Source organism: Scleropages formosus, chromosome 19 (genome assembly GCF_900964775.1).
Source record: "Scleropages formosus chromosome 19, fSclFor1.1, whole genome shotgun sequence".
In the NCBI taxonomy this organism is placed as follows: Eukaryota; Metazoa; Chordata; class Actinopteri; order Osteoglossiformes; family Osteoglossidae; genus Scleropages; species Scleropages formosus.
The window spans coordinates 23,435,989-23,459,214 of NC_041824.1; the positions used below are offsets into that span (position 1 = coordinate 23,435,989).

Genomic DNA, 23,226 nt, shown 5'->3' on the forward strand with positions numbered 1-23,226 from the left:
CATCCACCCATCCATGGCTCCCTCCACCCAATTTCAATAACTGAGTGGGTCGCGGTGATCCGGAGCACTGGGCTGAGCTCCATGTCTTTGGACTGTGAGAGGAAACCGGAGCACCCGAGAGAAACCCACACGGAGTACATAAAGTCCACGCAAACCGGTTCGAACCCATGCCCTCTCACACCAGCACCTTAAAAATATTATCTCAAGATCAAAACTTCGAATGTTCAACTATTTTACAGTGATTTAGAGCAAGTGTTATTGTGAAATTTCAATAAACACGAATACGCAATACAAGTTTAAAAAAATTGAAGACACGGCGAGCACTGTACTATTGTAGTGTAGGAAACGCACGCGCTGCTATAATCTTCATTCCACATCAGCGTCCCTACATGATACGGACGATGTTGGGGGGCGGCGGGGGGCACCTCCATGTTGAAAATATATCTATCCTGTGTGTGTGTGCGCGTTCTGGGCTCAGGCATGGCTTCCCGACTCCGTCGCCAACGCCACACGGACCGATCGACCGGACCTCTCTGAGCGGCGCTCACTGGACACCAGTTTGCAGGAGAGTCGCTGAGGCGACGAGGTGTCGCGGCGGGGCTTCGCTTCCATTCCCGCCGAGGCGCTTACTTAGCGGTGCGACGCGCCGATGTTCGACAGCGCTCCTCCATTTCAGGAGAGAGCGGACGCAGCAACCGCTTGCTCCTGTTTCTGCGCAGAAACACACACACACACAGAGAGAGAGAGAGAGAGAGAGAGAGAGAGAGAGAGAGAGAGCGACGCGGCGGCTGCACATTATCATTGTTCCGCGTTTCCCGGCTGAGGCGGCAGAGCGCAGGTCGGAGCCTCGGCGCCTCTGCTTTCCCGCGCTGCACATCCAGCACAAACGGTAAGAAATGGAGGCTTTTCCGCGCAACAGGAGACACCATTTCCGCGGGTTGTCTCGGGTGTGAAGCGCTCGAGTGGAGGACGGGGGCGCTTCCACGACCACGGAGCAACGCGTGGACGGCCGGGCTCGGTTACATTACAGAACCGCGCTCTCGTGTTCCTTTTCATCCAGGGGCCGTTTGCGCGCTGCTGGCGATGCGGCCCGCGCCGACTGCACGTGCGCGCGCGCGCGCACACACGCAACGAGCAGTGTCGCCCGCGAGTGTTTTCTGGTGCACACGCCTCTTATTCTTATTCCAGAGATTAAATAAGTAGAAGGTGGGAGCCCCGCCGTGGACACTGATTCTCCCACACGAGTGGTTTTTTTTGGTGAGTCAGTTCCCGCGGCCGCTCTCTTGCTGCGCTTCCCCGAGCGCGACCGTAGGGGGCGCTAGAGAGGCCCCGGTGTGAGCGCAACAGGGGGTTGAACTCCTATTGAGAGCAAGTGGGATTTAGTGGCACATTCCCCCCGGCCTCCACTGCTGCCTGTGTTGTGCGGAGAAGAGAAGGTGAGGAAAGGACGGGGAGCTGGTGGCGGTCGCTCGCTGTGCGAGACCCCCTGCGGAGACCTTCTCCACCAGGAGCACCAGACAGGAATTCAAGCTCTTTCCTCCCCCTCCGTGAGCTGCCACGCTGCCATGCGTTTCTTAAAATGACCGAAACCCTACTGTGTCTAAGCAGAGTGTGGGCGGAAACCAGAGCGGCTGATGAAAGCCCAAGTACAGACAGGTTTGCCCGCCGCGTCAGGGGAAACGTGGGGGTACTTATCTCTGCTCATCTCTGTGGCGGATCACCGGGCACTAGGGGACAAAGTGGTCGATTCGTGGAAGGCCCCCCCATGGCATGTTGAAGGTCCACCCCTTTTTCCCAAGCAGCCGGTGCCATGGTGGGTAGAGCTGCTGCCTTTGGCTTTGAAGGACCAAGGTTAAATCCCACCTCCTGCTGTAGTAGCCTTGAGCAAGGTACTTACCCTGAACACTACAGTAAAAATTACCCAGCTGTGTGAATGAGTAAATCACTGTAAGTTACTTTGATGAAAAGTATCAGCTCCGTGAATGAATGTAACACTTTGCATCTGTCCCCACAACAGAGGACGCGTTTATTTTCCCTGCACCTCATCCCTCGTGCTCGATGGCCTCTCGGCGGTGAAATAAAGACTCGGAACGCACAAAGAAGGAAGGAGGATTAAAACGATGAGACCTTTGAAACGAACGTCACGATTTGTCAAGCAACGCTGGTGAGATGTGAAGTGCTGCAGGGTACGAGCGCATCGAACACCCCATCGCTCTGCTTTTTCAAGTCCCTGTGTAGAAGGAGAGGAGCACCCAGTAAAGTAGGTCTTATGTGTCCTTTTCTGAATAAATGTAGTAAATGCAACAAATAAGCATTAATAAATAAATTTTATTAAAGAAATTTATTGCAAAGGGCCATAGCAGTGGACGTGAAGTGTCTTCATAGCTCTAAAATCTCATCTCATGCTTCAGATGCATTTTATAGATGTAGAATTAATATTTTAAAGAGTGATTCAAAACGAGCGTTTGTATATAGATGCCACCTGTTGTTCTGCGTTTGCTTACTGTGCACAAACACCAGGTCCAAAATAGGGTATTTGTGGGAGAATAAGCGAGAAAAACGGCACAGTGGCACAGCAGGTAGCGCTGGGGCCTCGTAGCTCCTGGCTCCGCTGGCATGGAGTTTATGTGTTCTTCCCGTGTTTGCATGGGTTTCCTGCGGGCGCTCTGGTTTCTAGGTGCAGTAACCCGTGGGGAGCCCGTGTTGGAGCACTTCCCTCTTTAAAAACGTGAAACATCTGTGGTTGAATTAATGTTTCTGGGTCATAGTTTAATTTCATAAATTAAAAAACATACATATATGTATATTTTGGAGCTAAAGACAGCCGCACATCCAGCAGGACGAACCCAAAGCTCGCAGGTTCGATCCGCATCTCCAGCTGTAGTACTCTTGAGCAAGGTACTTACCTTGAATTACTCCAGTAAAGTTACTGAGCTGGGTAAATGGGTAAATAGTGTAACCTCAACATTGAGTTGTTTCAGAGAAAAGCATCAGCTAAATGAATAAATGTAAAGAAGGAGCGGGAGCCGGTTGTAAGTGATGATCTTTCGGGTCTTGCAAAAGTCGGTGGTTTTGTCCACGCAGGGAGCACACGCTTCGGAGCGAGAACATTTTTTTTTTTTTTTTTCAGTTACCGATCTTTCGCAACAAGATGATCGTACTGGAGGAAACGTGTCAGAAGTGATGAGCTGAGCTTCTGGGATGTTCTCTCTGTCGGCTGGGTCTTCCTCTCTCTCGCAGGCTGCCAGCGCTCACGTTCACCTTGTGCGACGGCCTCTTTACCTCGCTTGAGCTCTGGACGGGTCCCAGTAGACCCGTCTGCAGATGGACCTGTCTGATGGGCTTTATTCACTTATTTTTATTTACTTTACCTTAAATGCCCCTGTGCTGCTTGTGTTTTTTAAAGGCCAAATACCTTCCAGAAGTGTGTCTCCCCCCCACCTTACCAGGGGATTGCAGGTGCATCCAGATGGATTTGTGCCAGATTCACTTTCGACAGTCATCTGACAGTGAAGTGTAGCCACCCTGCAGCCGCGGCTGCGTTTCTCATGCTGGCATCGACACCCACAGGACGAGGTCGTCTTCCGCCAGTCGTCGCGCTGAACTTGTTAAAATGACGTTTGAAGCGAGTTGCTCGCGTTGAAAGGGAACGCCACCCGACTCCTTTACCTGTTTTCCATCTCAGGGAAGGAGTACGGCTGGGGGACACTTGGTAGGATACTTTTTAGAGCTGCTGCCTTTGGATCCAAAGGTCGCAGGTTTGAATCCCACCTCTGGCTGTAGTACCCTTGAGCAAGGTACTTACCCTCAGTTGCTCCAGTGAAGTTACCCAGCTGTATAAATGAGTAAATAATCGCCTGCAGATCAACATTGTAGGTTGCTTTGGAGAAAAGTGTCAGGTAAATGTAAGTTGTTTGCATGATGGCAACACACTCATTTGAAAATGCAGATAGAAGCAAATTTTCGGCCTGGAACAACCACAGTAAATACAGGTAACAGCACCAATTGTGAGTTCACTGAACTGTGCCACATTCCACCTTTAAACTACTCATCTCACACACACACACACACACACACACACACACACACACACACACACACATATATTCTTATCCCAAGCAGGGTCGCAGCAAGCCGGAGCCTAACCCGGCAGCACAGGGCATAAGACTGGAGGGGGAGGGGACACACCCAGGACGGGACGCCAGTCCATTGCAAGGCACCCCAAGCGGGACTCGGGATCCAGCCAAATCCGCTGCACCACCGCACCCCCCCTTACTCACATCACATGTTTTGTTAAATATTCATATTTGGTTTGGCGTTTTCCACGCTGCCCTGCTGTGTTTCGGTGCTCTTCGTTCGGTGATACAGGTCACACAGGTGACAAGGCTACCTGCTCAGCTCCGATCGCAGCGGATCCGTTGCGCTGTAGGGGAGTTTGATGTTGTTTAGCGGCAGTGTTGCAATTCCCTGTGTCACTCCGAAGGAAGTTTGTTTGTTCTACTCCACTCTTTTGCTTTTTGAGGACGATCCAGCACCCACGAAGCGCGGAGCCAGGGCTTTAGTGACCTCGCTGAGCCAATAAACGCATTGTGGTATCGTGGTAAAACGAACGGGGTCGTTCTTGGTAGCACATGGCAGACCAGCCTCGTTCGCCCCCCCCCCCCCCCCAATGCTCCTTATAGCAATGATGGATTATTAACTTCCTCACTTCAGAGTTTTCCAGAGGCTGGATTTAGATGTACCATAAACGGTCAGGAAATGGTGGGGATTGTTAAATAAACCAGTTTTGGGAAACGTTACGATCCGTCGTTCCCCGTTTAGCGGAAACGTGCCTTTTAAGAACTCGAAGGCCCGTGTGCCAGTGGATGAATTTATATGTTTTTCAGTGTCATCGTCATCCATCCATCCACCCAAGTAGCACTATTTTCATCTTTTGTTTCATGTTTTAAATTTTATCCGAGGTAAATGACAGGGTTAGACAATCAGCTTTGCAGACTGATTAGTCCGCTTATACAGCAGGCTGCTTCAGAGCACGGGCCACATTTGAAGCGGGGACCTTCAGGCTAAAAGGCAGCCCCCGCCCCGTTATGTCCTCGTCTGTTTACACCGTGTGCAGGATGAATGTAGAAAAAGGGGGACGTGTTTACTCGCACCTTTGCCAAGGGGCTTAGCGGCGCAGCGCGGAAAGCGTTCCCAACAAGTGGCGGTTAAGGCAGGCCGCGAGCGTACAGCGTTTGGGGGGGGCTGAGGGTGCGAGTGGAGGCTGAAGCCCACGAGGGAGGCGCGAGAGCTCTGTCTCCGAGACTGACGTCTGCCTTTGTCCCTTTGATCGCGTTCGTCTTTCCGCGCTTCCTGCCAGGGAATGTTCTGCCTCTTTCTTCCCCCTCACGACTCGCAGCAAATCAGATTCGCTTCACGCCCACGTCCTTCCAGAGCGGCCGGGGAGAGGCGCGGCGCAGCTGTGTGGGATCGCCTGGCTCGGCGCGTCGAGGAGGGAGGCGACAGACGGCGCTCCGGCGAGGGAGAGCGAGACGTCGCTCGGCTCCGCGAGCCTTTCCGTTGGAACGAGAGCCGGAGCTCGAGGGTCGTTGCTCGACAGAGGGGCCTCTGCGCCCGAGTCGTACGGCGCTGATTTTAGGTGAGCAGGTGGTAAGTTAGCCAGCGCTCATGAGGCTGAATGGCGATAGGGCGTGCGGGCGTCCGGCCATCCGGCTGGTCAGCATGTGGACGCGCAGCCGAGGGGCGAAGGGTCTTCCAAACAGGTGCGGAATAAAGAAAGCAGCCGTCCGAAAAGCGATACCGACAGCCCGTGTTCTGCGGACTCCGCTTTCACATATACTTGTCTGTTTCTCCGAACATCTTCGGTGCTGTTTGTACAACTGCGTTAAAGTGTAATGATGCTGACAGGATGGACCTTCGCGATGCAGGACGTACAAGAAACGTGCCTTTGGGAAGTTCCTTGAACGTAAGCATATTGTAGCACGTCTGCTTGGCACCGCAGTTCAGGCGTTCGCTTTAGTTTTTGGGCACAGAGCCGCAGGAGGCCCGGAGGACGACTTTTACTTGCCGCTGCCCACTGGTGGATTTGCAGAGCGCATTTCCTGGTGAGTCACGCCTTTGTGAAGGAGGCCATTGAGGGACTCTTGGGGATGTGGAAACGGTGAGCTGGTGTGTCACCCTAAGGGTTAGTTACGAGTCGCTGTGCTTTTGCATGCCCTGCATCCCACGAATCTTCTTTTGTTTTGACCTGTTTTCATTTTTGGTTCGCTTGAGACACGTGCAGCAAAGGGTGGTAGCGGTGTTGCCAGCACTAACCTTAGGGACCTTATTATTTCGATGGTTTGCAGACACATTTATCCAGAAAGTTTCTTTCATTCATTCATAAAGCTGAAGTTCAAGTTGATTGGGGTGCGAACCAGCAACCTGCAGGATTCAAGTGTTCAGCCTCTGAGGTACCTGCTGCTCCGAGGCACCAGGGGTAGCTGGTAGGGTAGTGGTTAGAGCTGTGGCCTTTGGACCCAAAGGTCGCAGGTTTGAATCCCAGCTCTGGCTGTAGTACCCTTGAGCAAGGTACTTGCCCTCAATTGCTCCAGTAACAAAAAAAAAAATAAAGACCCAGCTGTATAAATAGGTAAATAATTGTAGGTACCTTAACATTGTAAGTCACTTTGGAGAAAAGTGTCAGATAAATGTAAGGCTGTGTGTTCTTTTACAGAACTGAAAGTGTCCCAATGGTTCTGCTGGGCCACAGGGCTGTGAGGAGGGCATCCCACACAGCTGTCGCTCCTGGTGCCGGTAGATCCGCCACAGTTTGCAGCGTGACAGCAGACACTTGGTCAGGTGTGCTGGAAGTTCTGTCACACACGCGAACACGTGTAAAGATCCGTTTCCCTTTCAGCAACAGTAACAAGACCGATGGAAACGCGGTCGATCTTTTCTATTCCTGCGTACGCTTTGGAAACATTTCGTGTGATGCTTCATGACTCAAATATGTTCCTGGCATTTTTTTTGTGCTGAAAGGTGGAGCGTCGGAGCCTTTTCCGAAAAACAGTTTTTAGTGGTGCGGTAAGGAGTTCCCTCTCGTACTTTTCTTTGGAAATTTAAGTGAATGCGTCTGGGATTTTACTTTTAACAAGGATCATTATAATAAAGTAAAAAAGCACGGCGAAGAAAGCCTTAGTTAAAAGAAGCACTGCTGAGAAAAAGCATTATTACGTAACATCTGCAGTCCTAATTATCCATTGTTTTCGATGCTACAATATTCCGGAACGCCGAAAGCAGCCGTTCCATATGGGAGAGCCACATTGCTCGGGCAGCACTCTTCGTTCCTCCTCGTGTCATTGCGTGCTTGGGTTCGGACCTCTGGCCCACCCGTGCTCTCAGAAATACGAGACAAGCGCAAGCGTGAGATTGCGCTCCTTACGCGATGACAGGTGTCCAGAACTCCGTGTTTCCTGGGACGCCCTTGAGATAAAACGGTGCTCTGATCTGCAGGTCTGTCTCACCGCTTTGAGATCTCGCACTTGTCGCAGGTGTGGGCGGATCCCGTGGCCTGGCGATCCCCGCTCCCCGAGTCAACGTTGCTGTAGAAACCACTCGCGGTTGGTGGCGGCTTTGCGTGACCTATGCACCCCCCCACCGGGTTTCGACAAACACGCTGTATTATTGCTGGAGCCATCCGATCCCCTGCGTCACGTCCGTTTGAGTTTTGCCAACCTATGGAATGTAATTGTGGCATTTTCCATTTGTCAGGGCGTCTGTTTATGAGCGTGGGGAGTGTCTCCAAGCGAGCTGCCGGTCCACCGACAACGTGAGCTCGCTCTTCAAGGGAACCATCCTGGCAGCACCGGTACGGGCCGGAAGCGAGAGCCGCTCGGCAGGCAAGCCCCGTTGCCGTAGGACGGCCCGTGTCGGCAGGGCACGCAGCGACGCCCGTGCAGTCCGGCCGCACTAGCCAGCTTCCCGGGCTGTTTTCTGTTTCTTTCCAAGAGCGGTATTCCAGTCTGATTTCCATCACATGCTGCTGCATTCTTGGCTGGGTTGTGGGCTTTGTTATGAGTGTCGTGTCTTGAGTGTATCTCATTATATGACCCCCATGTCTGCGCAGGAAAGTCTGCACGGTATTAAATCAAACAATAACACTGCAAGACTCGTGTATACGAAACGTATACAGTGCAGGCACACGCCCAAACGCTCGTGCATCTGTGTTTGTTTTATGCTTTTGCTTAGAAACCCCACAGATGTGTTTGCGTAAACAGAAGGCGACTAGAGCGAGATGCTCGTCCCTCCCCGGGCACCCATCAGGCTCAGGGTAAGCGGTGCTCCTCAGTCCTACTGTAGCACCTGCTGCCTAGTCAGCGCAAATGTGGCCCTTCCCTTATAACCCGGGGGGGGGCGGGTGCTCCTGAAGAGTCATCCTGCCTGGGAAAGCCCTCAGCCTCCAGTCGTCACATGACAGCCATCATCCGAGGGAAAGCGGCACGCCTCTCTCTGGATCCCGTCTTTGCTCGGCGCTCGAGTGGGGCGGTGACATCATGGCAGCCCATGAATACAAAGTAGTCAGATTGTCACTCCAGTGTTGGGGAGTCGTCTTAGTATATACATCAGTGGGTGTGGCAACGATCATCACGTGAGGGTAGGGTGGCGTGCAGAGGCTTGCCCTAGAGCGAATGGGGACGGCGCACTGACACTCTTCCTTCGGGGACGTGTTGCCGCACTTTCGGATATTCCCGCGCGAGATCGTTGGGGCACAACACCGCCAGGGACGCTGATCTGTAATCTGCAGCACCACATTGTTCTTAGGAACGTCAGAGATGAGGGTTTGTCTGTGGAAATAAACTCCGCACGCACGGCTCTGCACCTGCTGGCGTGTTTGAGACGTAGGAGTTGGACGAGGACGGATTTCCTGCTCGCGAGCGAGTCCAGGACCCTGAAGTCACAGGCGGGCCTCCTTTCCGAGCTCGCTCTCGCTCCCTGCGCCGACGGCTCCGCTTGTAAATACGTTACGTAAGGATGCGCTGCTGACCCCCTTGGGCCTTTGCGGCTCTCCAGCTCTGTTTGTTGCTGATAATGAGACAGATCATTTTCCAGGTTTAAAAAAAAAAAAAAAAAAAAAAAGAGCATTGTTTTTTTTTTTTTTTTTTTTCTTTTAGACTGAGGTTAATGATTGTCTTTTTCAGTAGATGTTTTGCTTGCTTTTTATTATTGCACGTTACGTGTAAGCTTTTGTTTGGCACGGATAGTTCCAGTCAAAGTGGGAAGCGTGATATTTTCGTCAGTGGCATATCAACACACTTTGGCTGCTTCTTTGAGAGACGCCTGCTCTTTACCCGTCCGGAGCCGAGTGACGCAGAACGGCCGGTCAGATAATGCACTTTGCAGAGGTCGCTAACAAATGCAACGGAGCAAAGTGCGCATCTAAGTAGGTGCAGTTTTGTTTGCCATTAGCTTTGGAGATAATGGTGTCTAGATGATGGCTGCTGGAGGGGACACTGGTGGGCTGGAAAAATCGCAGCGGTCGTGGAAATCGCATCGGTCGTACAGCCCCTTTGCACGATTCCCCCCCAAGGAAAAGATGAATAGAGAGCCGGCTTTCTGGTAACAGCCACTATGGATAATCTCTACACATCCGAGACCATATAGGCACTCGGCTATTCAGGGAGGATGAGGCATCTCGCACATTGGGTCTTTTGTCGGAAATGTTTAGAAAAAGCAGCTTTGCTGGGGCGCTGCTGTTTGCAGTGTAGGAGTCGGACATCCTTCTACTTGTGTGATCTTGGCATGTTGACTGTGTGGTCGAGCCATTTCTGATTCCTTATAATGCGATTGGCCTTCTCTGAAATGCGGCCTTACGTTGACCTCTAGCCCATATCGACAATCGATGAATCTGCCGCGAAAAGAGTTAATGGGTGGGAATAAAGTCAAAGTCCCCAATGTCCGGGAGGCTGTTTCTGGGCAGAGGGGTTGGACCTGAGTTCAGCCCATTTTATCCTCTACACGTGGCCCTCCCCCAGGGAGAGCAGCCGACTGGCACGGTAAGACGATGCTCGCTACTCGTACTTTCCGCTGCAAGCCTCCAGTGCCGTGGGTGCGAGGTTTAACCGCAACGGAGCTGAGCCGGAGGCGGCCGTGACCAGTATCATGGCGCATCACGTCCTCTTACTAAATCAGTAGTGGCATGCTTCGGCTTCTGTGTCGCAAGTCTTCAAACAAATTTCGAGAATGCCAAAGGAAACCTTTGAGAGGGTGCCGAGGATAGAGTAGGTGGGTGAATGTTTGGATCCGCAGGAGCCTGTGCTGCGCTGATAGTCCAGAGTCAAAAAATGCCAACAGGCAGGCAGATAAATATTTCATTGCTTCCAGAAACGGTTAGAGATGTTTCTGTCCGTCTGAAAATAAAAGCGTAATTACTTCAAACCGTGCCCTGAGAGTCAAGAATGTTCACGGAGACCAAAAAGAATGGTCCGCGCCACGGAGAGCCTCTTGCTTCCTGCGGCTGGACCGTGGGGTTGCGCTGCGAGCCCGGCCCGGTGGCAGCGGGGTCGGCAGCAGCTGCGTGGCCATTGGCAGGCTCTCGTCACGCTTCTAAATAAAACCTGGCACACGCACGTCTGCGCCTTCTCCGGTCGCAAGGACGTACCGGCGAAGAACAGGCTCTTTTTCTCAAAGCAGCTGTGCTCCGGGTGGGAAGCGGAACGCGAACCCTCCAGGCCCTGGCCAACTGGAAAGGGAGGAAGGATGTCGGAGGGGCACGGACAGACCCCCTCTTTTTGCGGCGGACGGGGCTTGTGTTTGTTTTCTCAGACTGAGCTCGGCGTTGGATGGCTGCTCTGATTGGCCCGAGGAAATAAGACTCCCTTGTGTTTGAAGTGGGCTGGCAGTCGGACAGGGCTCTGCTGACATCATGTGAAGCCACAGCACTGGTGACCAGGCTGAGGAGCAGGAGGCGTGGAGCTGCCCCTGACCCATCCACACTGCCTCCCCTCCGTCCTGGGGGCCAGTCTAACGAGGAGCGCTGGCCTCGCTCGCACGGTTTTTGTAGGATCTCATCCTGTGGACAGAGTGGAAAGGCACTGAGTGGGAAACCTCAATTCCGGTAAGCTCAGAGCACTTTTTTTCTTCTCCGTGCCCCATATTTTGCTGCATTCTGCTCAGACAGGCAGGCTTTAGCAGTGGGATGGAATCCCTGTGAGGTGTTAATGGTGCAGAGTGAAGGCTGCAGGTAGCTTCCTCGATTCTGCTGTGGAGACGAACGTCATACTCAAGCTGCTCTTCCAGCCTCAAGGAATTTAAGAATGGGACATGTATTCTGTTTCCAGGCTACCGCTTATTCCCATAACAATGATAGGTTTTCTTTTCACTGTCTATTTTTCATCGTGAGCAGAGTGCTGCTCCCCCCCCCCCCCCCCCGCCCTGCTTTCGTATATTTATCTTTTTCTATTTCTGTATTTTACTGGACCTGGAACTCTATTTGGTTGTGTTTATATGCTGCTTGTTTCTGGGGATCCCACACGGTAAGATGACAATGAAATAAACCAATCTGACCTCAGTCATCCACTTTATACCCTAATTAAAAGAACAGCTTAGAGCAGCTTGCAAATGTGCATTACACTCCCATGTATTATATAACAACACGGGTGCAGGAAACAAAACAGCACGAGGACGCGAACTCGAATTTGCCCACCGGGGTGAAACCTATATTGCCCATACGTTTCCATAGTTACGGAGAAGCCCTGCTCAGCGCATTTAGACAAAACCTCCCCAGGAGAACACCGTAGAAAAAACGTCCAAACAAAGTGGTGTGTCTGATGGCGGGGTGCATATCTCCACCGATGCTGTGCGTGCGAGTCTCGGTGGCGCCCTGTGGAAAATGCTGCCAAATGACGATCTGCTACGAGGGAGCTCTGGGATCAGCCTTGAGGAACTTTCTTTCGCTTCCCGATGCTCGCTGGACAGGGACAGTCTGTGAGAAAACCGGGCCGTGACTCCAGATGATGGCAGAAACTTTAAAGTCTTTCAGTGGAGGAGATCGCAGCCGCCTGTATGCACTACTTTGTTTTTATTACCCACGGCAACAAAAAGAAAGCGTAAACAGCTCCCGCGAGATTGTATTTACCTCCATCCCTAATGGCACGCTGAAAGGAAATCTGCTGACTCATATTCCCAGAATGATCTAACTTGCTTTTGTTGATAATGTGAGCCCAGATCTCCGGTTACAGACTCCGCAACAGGCCGTGCTTCCAGGTATAATGGAGTTGCTCTGTTGTAGCGGCCCCCATTCACAGGACTAACGTATACCTTTGTTTAGGAACTCGGAGACTCCAGCGGAGGTTCTTGCAAATAGTATATTTGTCTATTTTGAGTACATTTATGTAAAACGGAGTTCATTTAGCATATGTCTTATGCAGCCTCGAGCGCGATTGGCCTGTAGAGTAACAGCTGACTAATAAAGTGTACGAGTGAAGGGACGGGTCCCTTAGAACGATGTGTCTAACTGTTCCTCGATTTCCCTCCAAAAATGTCATTTTGCTTGTTTTTTGTTTGATCCCTTGCAGTACAGTTCTCCCTGGTGTCAAAAAGTCAATGGATTACAAAAGACTGGATAATTCTACAAGGCTCCGGAGGAAAAAAAGCACACATTCTGGAACTGTCTGGCTTTGCCGTTTGTGAACCCTGCCTACTTTGGCTGTGTCTTTAGCTGGTATTTCTCCCAAGAACTTTATGACAGGAAGTAGAGGTAAAGGTCACTAATGTGTGGATATGTATTGAGTGAAAATGGAACAGGATTGTGGGTGAAAATCAGAATTATCCAGTGCACCAAAGGATGTCGTCTGGAGCTAAAGAACAGCGCACTGTGCTGTCACGGGCTACGATTTAATGACCTCCGCACAGGGCTCATTCGAAAGGTTGTCCCCTGGAACTGTCACTGCATTTCCTATTAAATATGATGTGTGTCGGAGCTTTGATCCACTGCATAAGTGCAGTGTATTTGTACTTTTTTAAGTAGGTCTCGGTCTAGTATCTATTGCTGTCCACTGGCCTTAATGCAGTACTGAGGTTTGCAAGGACCGTCGATGTTGGGCGTATTCTCAAAGCCCATGGGCAGTGCAGATATGGACGCGTGCTCTACGAATACTTCTGCGCTCCGCATTTTTTTCCCCAGCCTTTGTTTCACAGAGAGCTGCGCTTCCATGCATACAAAGGGCTATAATTGGTAAATATCAGGCGCTCTGAGACTTGTGGCACGTGTACCGAACTGGGTGGAGTAGAGTTACGAAGGCTGCAACTACAGCGTCAGGAGTTACGAGAGATTTGCAGGGCTGAGATGGAAGTGGGCTGAATAGGGAGGTTGTGCGGAGACACAGCTCAGTTGTAGCAGGGAGGCTAAAGGATGCGTTAGTAAGCGTACGCTCTCCTTTTGGCTGGTGCGGCATCTTGTACAGGGCTCACCTGTGATTTAGCGCTGGGGCCGTTAGCGGATCACTCAAAGAACCGTATGCTTTTGTTTCTACCCTTAGCTCTACTGTAACGGAAGGGTCCGAATGAATTCCTGGCTCAGGCTAGAAGCTCTCAGTCGGAGCATTTCCTCCGCTGCTGCGCATTGTGAAAATGCTTTCCTCAAACGTGCATTTATGAATCAGTTCATCTGTAAAGATAGCAAAATGGTTACTGGAGCAGCGCCGCTGTGGGAATGGGGTCACGCGAAAAGGAGCGGACGCCGGCTCGATCGAGAAGTTAGCTTGGGGAGTAACCGGGGTTCCATCATCATGGCTGAAGGAGATTTTTCTTGTGCGAGAACATTACTGGCGCTGCAGGAGTAACCCGTACCGAAGAGGGCTGCTGGGACTCGGTGCTCCTCACATTGCTCACATGACTTTGATATAAAGGAGGTATGTTTGGAACAGAGGTCTTGGCTGGGGTGAGCGATACGGGCCCTGATGGATTGCAGCGGGCCCTCGCTGCTAACAGGGGCAGGCCTGCTCTTTCTCAGCTCGCCTCCAACCCTTCTTCCCGGTTAGCTGCGTGTCAGAAGCCCGCAGTTTAAAATTGGGTTGCGTTTGTCTCGAAACACAAACTCTTACAGAATGAATTGGGTCACATGTGGCGTTTCGCTGCGTCAATAACTCAAGTTATTGGAAAGAAGATAATGGCGCTTAGCGATAGCGTTTCTCGAGATACCGCGTTTTGGTTACGATCCAGCGAACAAAAACAGCGTCGCGCTACTTGCTCATCTCGCATTCGCCACTGTTGCCTGGTAATTTGGCTACGTTACGCGTTTTATAAATACCCGCATGCACTGGCTCTGTTTACCGATGACCATAAAACAGCCATGTCGCTAATTAGCACATGTCGCTAGCATACCGGCTAAAGGCAGCAAAGCAGAGCGAGGGCTCCAGAGTGACTGTGCCAGTGAAGACGCTCAGAGACGGTGCGGACCATCAGATGGCGGAAACCTGGCGATCCTCAGTGCGATCGGCACCTGTTCCGCCTGTTCCTGGGAGAACAGAGCCAGGTTGTAGGAGCTGCCAGCTGTCAAGTGCCCTTATGTTTATGTTTCGCAGCACTAGAAGATAAGATATTCCTCCAGGCCGTTCCAGCTCTCCCGGGCAGCCTGCGGTGTGTAAGGAAAGAACGGCACCGGAGTGACACACGCTCGCAGCGTACGCGTGGAGCTGTGGCTGAGACACACCTGCGTCTCGCACAGGGGTGGAAACAAGAGTCTTGAAACATCAGAGGAAAAAGTGGGCTTTTAGTAGCGATTGCTGCGAGTTCAGAATAAAGTGCATTTCTAGATGTGATGGATTTGAGTCGAATAAGATAAATGAGTGGAGTTTGACCTTTTTTTTCGTGCTATACAATGCTTTGAGTCTGGGAATTCATTATGTTGTAACTGCACATGGACAAGTGAAAAACTCAACAAGTTCAAATATTAACCAAGGAGCTGTATTAGAGGCCTATCAGATGCAATGAGGTGTGATTCTGAGGTAAATCATTAATGTTGCAGGTGCGTAACGGTTCAGGAAAATGCAGTATTTTTAAGGCTGTGCTATAAGCAGGCCCACACCAGTGCTACGTAGAGCGCAGTCGGGGACCCCGGGGACACGGAGCTATAAAAATCACTGCTGTGGTTTGGCTGAGTGACTCTACTGAGAATGTAAACACGAAACGTACTAACAGGTATGACTAGGAGTTTGCGGGGTAGTGAAAATTCAAAACGAGGCCCTATAATGAGAGTAGCGGAGTGATTAAGGAGGTAGCAGAACTTGACAAACAGGTAGAGCTTTTGATCCCAAGGATGCCAGCTAACCTTACCGAATGCTTCAGAGCAAGGACTTTAAATATACCCGTGAACATGCAGCGAAATAAGTGGTTCAAAGTATAATCAGAGTGGGGTGTTTGAAATAAAAATATCTTACATTTATTTAGCAGATTCTTTTATCCAAAGCAACTTACAATGGATACTATTTACTGTCATCAGCCCACACATCTTATTCACCACGGTGACTTACACTGCTAGATACACTACTTACACTGGGTCACTCATCTATACATCAGTGGAACACACACAGTCGCTCACACACTATGGGGGAACCTGAACAGCATGTCTTTGGAGTGTGGGAGGAAACCAGAGCACCCAGAGGAAACCACGCAGACACGAGGAGAACATGCAGACTCCACACAGGCTGAGCGGGGATCGAACCCACGTCCTCTCGTACCACCCAGGCACTGTGAGACAGCAGGGTTACTTGCTGTGCCGCCATGCCACCCATCAGCTTAACAACAGTAAAGCAGATGTTATAGGGTGCAGTGTCATAATAATAATGATGATAATCTTTCTGATTGGGTTAGGGTTTTTGTCTTTCCCTTGCTGAATGTGATGTAGGATTGACATTGCACCCCACACACACACACACACCCACCTGTTGTGCTGCTCTCCTGGCAGAGCTACAGCTATATTGCCTTTCCTCTCATTCACTGCACTTGAGCACTTCATTTGGCCCAGTGGACTGGAGCACACAGGGCTCACAGAGGGTAGTATCACTTACAGGACGAAGCAGAAAGACGGAAAACTCCAGACAAAGGGCCTGACGGATACGATGGAAATGAACCAGAAGGATTATCGAGGACAGGTTGGTCCAGCAGGGTTTCAGAGCATTGTAAGCTGAAACGACTATTGATGTGAAGGAGTATTATGTATTTGGACTGTTTAATCACAGAAGGAACAGTTTATTTTATGCATCATATACAAAATGCGCGATAATCGGACCTTGTACGCCGTCCGCCTCTGACCATGCTTTCCTACAGCGTACTACACAATATGTAAACAAACCCACAATAGAGGCTGTGGACAAGTTCAGCCCAAGGTAACGGTATGAATAAATAAAACTTGCTTCCTCTTAACTTCTAGACCACATCTCCTACTGAGCGGTAACCCTGCGCAATGGAGCAATTGGACCCTACTTTCACGGAAACGTGCTAATTATCTCCCGGCTCATTCCTTCCTTCGCCGCTTTGTTTATCTGAACCTGTTGGCTACTCGGCTGGAGAAGGCCTAATTAATGAGCGCAAACTGTGCTTTAACAAGCTTTCCATAGTCTGTTATTGCCATTAGAGCCTGAATCATATGCAGTAAGTCCTTAAAGGACTATGTACTGGAGAGTCTTTCGCTTTTCGCGAAGCTCAAGGGAAGCTGGCAACAGGGAGGAGAATGTAGAACATGTATTTCGCTGGCAGACTTTATTGACCAGCAAGACAGGATTAGAGTCTCATAACGCAACTTGTAATGAAGATGTTTTCATTTCAGTTCGGTCACATGCTTAACTGTGTAGCAAAGTGCTGTTTCACCGGGGGACACTGAATGAGTCAAGGAGGCCACTTTACAGATCAACATCAGTAAGGTTCCTTCTTGCACTGATCTGATTTCAATACTGAGTTATATAATAGAGCTTTCACACATACTTGTTGTTAAACTTTGATCTGTAATTAATGCAACCAGTTTTGCCAACATTGATTTTCCACTGGAACACCGGGTTTGGCTGAAGTCAATCTCTTGGATGAATGAATCGAGAGCTTTGGGGACATTGTTGGCCTGTTTTGGCTCATACTGGTGCTAGAAATCTCTCCGAAGGAATAAGTTTGAAGTATGTTCTCACTGAACGCTTATGAGCTGTAAGGTCTTTTTGCAGTCAGTTTGGGGAATGTGCTGGAAGAAAAGCAAAAACGAGAAAGCGAAAGCTTGATGGACCCCCACCTTTGCTGTGGGTGGTTGATGGTCTCAAAGGCCCAAATTACCATGCCTTGTAACTGTAGAGGAACAGTAAGCCTAGATGAGAAGATGACACGCTTTCATTAATGCTTTGGGCCCCTAACCAACAGGGAAGCGTACCGAGTTCCTCCACTTGACATGCACTGCATCCACTTCTAGGGAACAATAAAAATAAAAATCACTGTATTGCAGCCTACATTTCCAGCTAGTTGGCACGGAGTATACTGTAATTTTACTGGGTAATGACTTGTGGTGCACTGCGTTGGGAGGGAGGGGATCAACACATTTTTAGAACAACACACTTGGTTTTCAGGGATTCTTTATAAAAAAAAAAAAAAAAAAAATTTCCCATAGCATGTCTTTGTGTACGGTCAGGCAACGCACCTGTGTTTCCTTTACTGGTCAATTCTGAAGAGTTACTGGTTTATAATTAGCAGTGTTCCAGTGTCCGGCCTCACCCTTCCCAGCAGGGCCTGCAAGCCGTCAAGAGGTCAAAGCTCTCTACTTACTGATGCCATCTCCATCCATTAACGTCTGCTAAGAGCTCTCTTGAATTCTCCACAAAGTAGGGTGCGAGAGATTATGTGGTTTGTCGGGGAGGGGGCTGTTTAAATACAGAAACACTTGAGTATCAGCTCTTTCAAGTGGTTTTTTGCAGATGGAACGAATGCTTCTTCGAAACGTTCGAGTCCCTTTGAGTTGCAGACACTTTCTGCTTCCCGGGATCTAGCCTACTTGAGGAGGACACGACTCATTCCGTCTGTATGTCGCAGTTGTGGGGGGCGAGCTCAGCGTGCACCGAGAACACGTGGAGCAGTCTGTGTTTATCTGTCCGTCGCTTGAGATGGACCCAGGATTTGTGGGAAGGACGCTTTCATGGTGTGGTTGAGTGTCTCAGCGGCCACAGTTGGTGTCGTTGAGCTGTCATACTTGAAGTCCATCTTTTTCGATGCAGAAGGCAAGAGCCCCACAGCTCATGTTTGAACTTGCCAGTTATTTCTACTGATTCTTAATATCGCAGCAAGACTAGTACCGTAGAAGCCTCCACGGTCTAGGTGTGCTCTGATGGCTCCCAACTCCCTGGTTGACAGCCACTGAACAAGTTGACACCAAGTGGGTGTATGCAGCTGCTGAATGTCGAGCACCACCAAAAAGAGCTCAGTGCGTGGAATGGTGAGGAGTACCTTGGCGGGTGTTGCGGCGGCTGTCTGCTGATAAATTGTACTGCTTGTCGGCGGTGGGAGGAGACTGCAGAGCGAATTTGCTTCTGCGTGGCTGAGAGGTCTGTTGGTCCAGATGATACCGGTCCCTTTCTCGGTGTGACTGTGCTGCGTGCTCCCCGAAGCCTCAGCTTTCTTCCTCACTCCGTAGGGGCCTGAAGACATGTCCTATGTGGCATACTTTTCATCTGAAATAAAGCAGTTCTGGAACAGAGTGAGGATGTTTGAGGAATGCAAGGTTTGGGAACCAGCAAAGCTTGGGTCACAGTGTCACTGGGAAACGCAGCCTGCCAATTTCCTTCTACAGGAAGAGATTGCGGTGAGTTGTTGGGTTTGGACAAACAGTTTTTTCGCCCACCCCCACCTCCTTCAGAATTTCGTAGCCACTTGTGCCCTTACCACTAGATCTTTTGGGTCATGGGTGTAGATAAACGGGTGGTTCCGGTGGCTTCCCAGTGAAGTTCAGTTGGCATTCCAGTGGACTTCAATTTGAGCTCCATGACAGCTGTTTTGAACACTATAGAACGGTGTTCACCAAAGGGGCTTCAGACAGCATGTAGCGAAGCGGTCGGAGCTGCTGCTTTTGGATCCGAAGGTTGCCGGTTTGAATCTCGCCTACTGCCACAAACCCTAAATTGCTCCACTTAAAAAAAAAAAAAAAAAAAAAGGAAAAATTCCTGTTAATGGGTAAATAATTGCAAGGGGGGCGCGGTGGCGCAGCGGGTTTGGCTGGGTCCTGCTCTCTGGCGGGTCTGTGGTTCAAGTCCCACTTGGGGTGCCTTGTGATGGACTGGCGTCCTGTCCTGGGTGTGTCCCCTCCGGCCCACAGCGACCCCGCTCGGGACAAGCGGTTTCGGCCAGCGTAATTGTAAGTAGCTTAATGTTGTATGTTGCTTTGGAGAAAAACATCAGCTAAATTAATAACTGTAAATGGCCCTGCGGTTGAGGCCTCCCGGATCCTCGGCTTTTCAGTCCCCACCTAATAGTGTAACAGGTTGTGATTCAGAGCAGAATGAGGAATAGGCTTCTTCCGAGAGGAACCTTGTGCTCTCCCTCTCCTTATGTGTTGTCACCATTTCAAGGGCTCCTTCAGCTCAGTGGTGCTCTACTTGCTGGCCGCTTTCGTGACCCAGTTAAATATTGGCTGCAAAGAGAGCAGAGAAAGGGAATGAATAACTAATGTGTAAAGGGCTTAGAACATTGTGCTGTTTCTTTTTCTCCTTTTACTACGCTGGGCCAAAGTATGCCACTTTAAAGGTTTAATGGGAAATTTCAGCATTGTGAACTTCTGAGGTTAATCTGCTGTAGGTGGCTGGGTCAGGACTCATAGAGCTATACCATACTCGCAGTGCAGTGCTCGTAGATATACCATAGTGAATTACGGTTTATTTTCCTGTGGATGATTTTTATGTGTCAAGGTAGTGCTGAACAGGATCTGAAAAGGCTAACGGCGGCTGGTTTTCTGATATCCATTTGGAACAGTTTTTTAATAGACTTACAGCCACTCTGAGAATAATATACAATTATCATCTGGAAAATGATGTTGCTGAAAAAGCCAAGGTCTCTGTGCTTAATGGATGATACACAAATGCCACTATATTTAGTCAGTATAGTGGGAGTTCTTTTCATTTCGTGGTGCAGCACACTCAATTATATATTTTTACTCTTTTGTTTTGTTTTTTTTCTTTTTCTTTTTTTTCCTCGTTCTGGCAAAAAGTCAGCTGTGTTCATGTTCAGAACAGCCAGCATACTGGATTCTCATCCTTTTCCAAAAATAGCTCGGTGTCTAGCTGTGCGTAGAAATGTCCCTCCAACCACAAAGTCCCCGCAGAGTCCCAGACTGGGGTCAAGGCCTCTACTCGTCCCAGGAGCAGCCATAGCTTCTGCGGGTCAGTCCACCTGAGCTCAAAGGCAGCGGCGACCCTCTCGGTGCCGTGCCGCGTTTCGGGCCGTTCGGCACAACGCCGTGAAAACCCAGCTCGGCTGTCCGCGTCCTGCTGCGTAACGCTTCCGTTCCCCTTCCGCCCCCAGGTGTAATGTGAACTCTGGCCATGGGCAGATGATGGACGTGGAGACGTCGTACTCGGAATTCATCTCCTGCGATCGGACGGGTCGCAGGAACGCCGTGCCTGACATCAAAGACGAAGCAGCCAGCGTGGGCGCCGGCGAGCTAACCAAAGACATGTCCGAGATGAGCCTGAAACCCCCAGGTACGTGCGTGCGAGTGAGTGAGTGAGTGAGTGAGTGAGTGAGTGAGTGAGTGTGTGTCTGGAGTCGGCAGCCAGGAACCTGATAGGGAACCACCAGTGACCTTAAGACTGTAACAGTCGACCGCGCCGCTCTGCTCTCGGCAATGAACCCGTAAAGCTATACGTGCATTTGTGGTGTGTGCTGGCCTAACCCTAACCCTAACCTCATCCCTAAATAAGAACGTTTGCCAGGTGTGTGTCTGTTATCGTCGAGCGCTGCAGCAGCCGAACGTTCAGAACGACAGAAGAGCTTCGAACCGTATTTCCGAGCTGTTGAGGTCCGGGGCTCCGATTAGGGCCTTGGAGCCTCTCCGTGGAAAACTGCGAGTTCGTTACGTAGCTCGAGGGTTTCGCAGAGCGTTCTGAGAACAGTCAGCGAGCGCCTCCTCTTTTTGGGCCGTTCCATTCGTTTTGAGCTCTGGCCTCTGAGATATTTTCCCAAGGTCACGCGCCCGTCCTCCGCCGCCGCTCTCCAGAATGAAGTCGCCCGTGCAGAGAGGAAACTCTCCGCAGCCACAATACAGAGATACAAGGCTCCTTAATCTTGCTTGTTTTTTTGACCCCCCGAGATTTGTATGGGAACCGGGTGTCTTTTGCGCAGAATGGATGGTCTAAATAAGATCCACATCTGCTTGGCGCTTGCTATATTTAAGCCTTTGTCATGAATGTTTCTGTTTTATTTATTTTTTTTTTTTTTCGAAATGTGCCGCAGATTCTGAAAAAAGTCCAGAGTTCGAGCAAATCCCATGACAACCACTTGAGTCATGTTCCGGCGGCCTGTTGGTCAACTTTGTGCAAAGCTCTGCTTCCGTCAAGGACTGCGGGACGTGAAGATGTTTGTTTTTTAATTTTATTGGTCCCTTTCGTCTTTATTTTACTCTTCCTTCTGAAGCTATCGCCCACCCCTGCTCCATCCCAGCACACCCCGCAGTTCAGTTACCAAAAAGTGGATTTGAATCGGGAAATTATTGGTAGAACACATGCAAACCTGTGGCTGAAAAGCTCCGTTTATTCATGTTCGGCTTTTACAGCGGCGTATTTCTCACAGTTTTTGATGTTTTACCTCTTTTTTTTTATTTTTATTTTAAATTCCACATTGTTGAATTTTTTCCTTCATCTCAATACTGTCCACTTTATTCCTGTATTAATTGAATTTTTAGTTTTCCGTAAATTGGCTAGTGGAGCTGTGACCTCGGTCTCAGATGTTCTTTATATGCATAATTTGAGGTGTCATAAATTTTGAGAGAACGCTTTATTCTGAAATTCAGTGTTGTTTTAATGTAGTTGTCAGAAATAACAATGATAGTTACGTGCATTTGTAATGAAGCTCTTCAAGTGCTTCTGCGTGTGGCACTGACACGTTGCAGTACGGTACATGTTTACATGTGTGTTTTGTAGCTGGACACCATGAAGAGGGGTTGCCATTCTCCATTCGCATGTTTACTTTGGGTTCCAGGGGCTCGTTCACATGTCAAAAGTCAGTTCCTGCAGACGGCCGTGCTCTCAAAAGGCTTTGCTCATTTGTGCATTTCAGAGGGGGAGGGCCCTTCTGAGACTCCGCCCCCAGAAGCGGACGGACCCAGGAGCGAGGAAGCGCAGGCTGCCGAGAACACCTCTTAGGCACTCGAGAGCTTGTCCTGCAGCCCACCCCCAGCAATGCTTTCTCCTGCTCTCCGGACGCACACTGTGTCGGCGGTCCCTGGGATCCGCCCCCGAACGGCCGAGAGTTGCGGGTTCGCGTCCAACAACCGTTTCTGACAAACGCAGAAGGAAAGAGCCGCTGGAAACACCGCAAAACCAAGTAGGTCAAGTTGGTCAACGAGAACGAGAAGCAGAATGGCCTCAAGTGTCGCCGTGGATTTGCCTCTTAACACTTTGAGTTTGTGCAGAAAAACTACTCTTCTGCCCTTAGTTTCCATCCTTTGATCAGCTACTGGGGGAGCAACGCAGTCACATTAAACACTATCAAGCACAGAACTACCAAAAAAGACTACAGTTATTACCTGTTTTGTATGTATCTGTTTTTACCCATATATATATATAATATACATTGTTTGTTTTTCATTATCTGAATGCTGTTTATGCTTACATTTGTTTTCTGACCTGCCTTTTACTATTACAAACATTTGGGTAGCAGTCAAAATGTAATGTAGGGAATAATATTTATTTAAAATTTTCCTCAGATATGTTTGTATTAGGATTTGAAGTAATAAAATTTATAGACGTGTATCCAAAATGTGAGTGCACATTCTTTTTGTTCTTACAGCATGGATTCTCACTGTTATTTTTCCTCTTTTCACAAGGGCTGCAAGTTCTGCTGCAATACAGGAGAGGTTAGGATTGCAGCAGGAGAGTTAAAGGTTAAAATGTTTTAAAAGGTTTAGGAGGAACGTGTTCTCTTGAACCTCGAGCCTCATCGTGACACCTGTTATTTAGCAGTGGCTGAAACCCGTGCGGTTCTGGGTGATTCTTAAGTTTGTTGCAGTGGGAA

The 23,226-nt window shown here is 49.7% G+C and overlaps 1 protein-coding gene across 4 annotated transcripts; it reads left to right on the forward strand.

Moving 5' to 3' along the window:
• Positions 1-400: 400 nt before the first annotated feature.
• Positions 401-22,906, forward strand: pkig (protein kinase (cAMP-dependent, catalytic) inhibitor gamma). 4 transcript variants are annotated; one of them, XM_018749028.2, is made up of 4 exons: positions 401-889; positions 2,018-2,164; positions 20,518-20,696; positions 22,270-22,906. In XM_018749028.2, exons 2-4 carry the CDS (start codon positions 2,121-2,123, stop codon positions 22,353-22,355), a joined length of 309 nt encoding a protein of 102 aa, XP_018604544.1. In that variant the 5' UTR covers positions 401-889; positions 2,018-2,120; the 3' UTR covers positions 22,356-22,906. The 4 variants fall into 4 exon arrangements, with proteins under 4 accessions (XP_018604544.1, XP_018604543.2, XP_018604549.1 ...); XM_018749033.1 differs by lacking the exons at positions 401-889; positions 2,018-2,164 and adding exons at positions 2,171-2,260; positions 5,399-5,638 and having other exon boundaries at positions 22,270-22,905; XM_018749027.2 differs by lacking the exon at positions 2,018-2,164 and having other exon boundaries at positions 22,270-22,905.
• The last annotated feature ends 320 nt before the right edge of the window (positions 22,907-23,226 follow it).

Excerpts from the sequence above, each read along its gene's own strand:
- pkig (XM_018749027.2), top strand. The coding sequence starts at position 402 with ATGTTGGGGGGCGGCGGGGGGCACCTCCATGTTGAAAATATATCTATC. Across the intron at positions 890-20,517 it reads CTGCACATCCAGCACAAACG|GTGTAATGTGAACTCTGGCC; the intron begins GTAAGAAATGGA and ends TTCCGCCCCCAG. Across the intron at positions 20,697-22,269 it reads GATGAGCCTGAAACCCCCAG|AGGGGGAGGGCCCTTCTGAG; the intron begins GTACGTGCGTGC and ends TGTGCATTTCAG.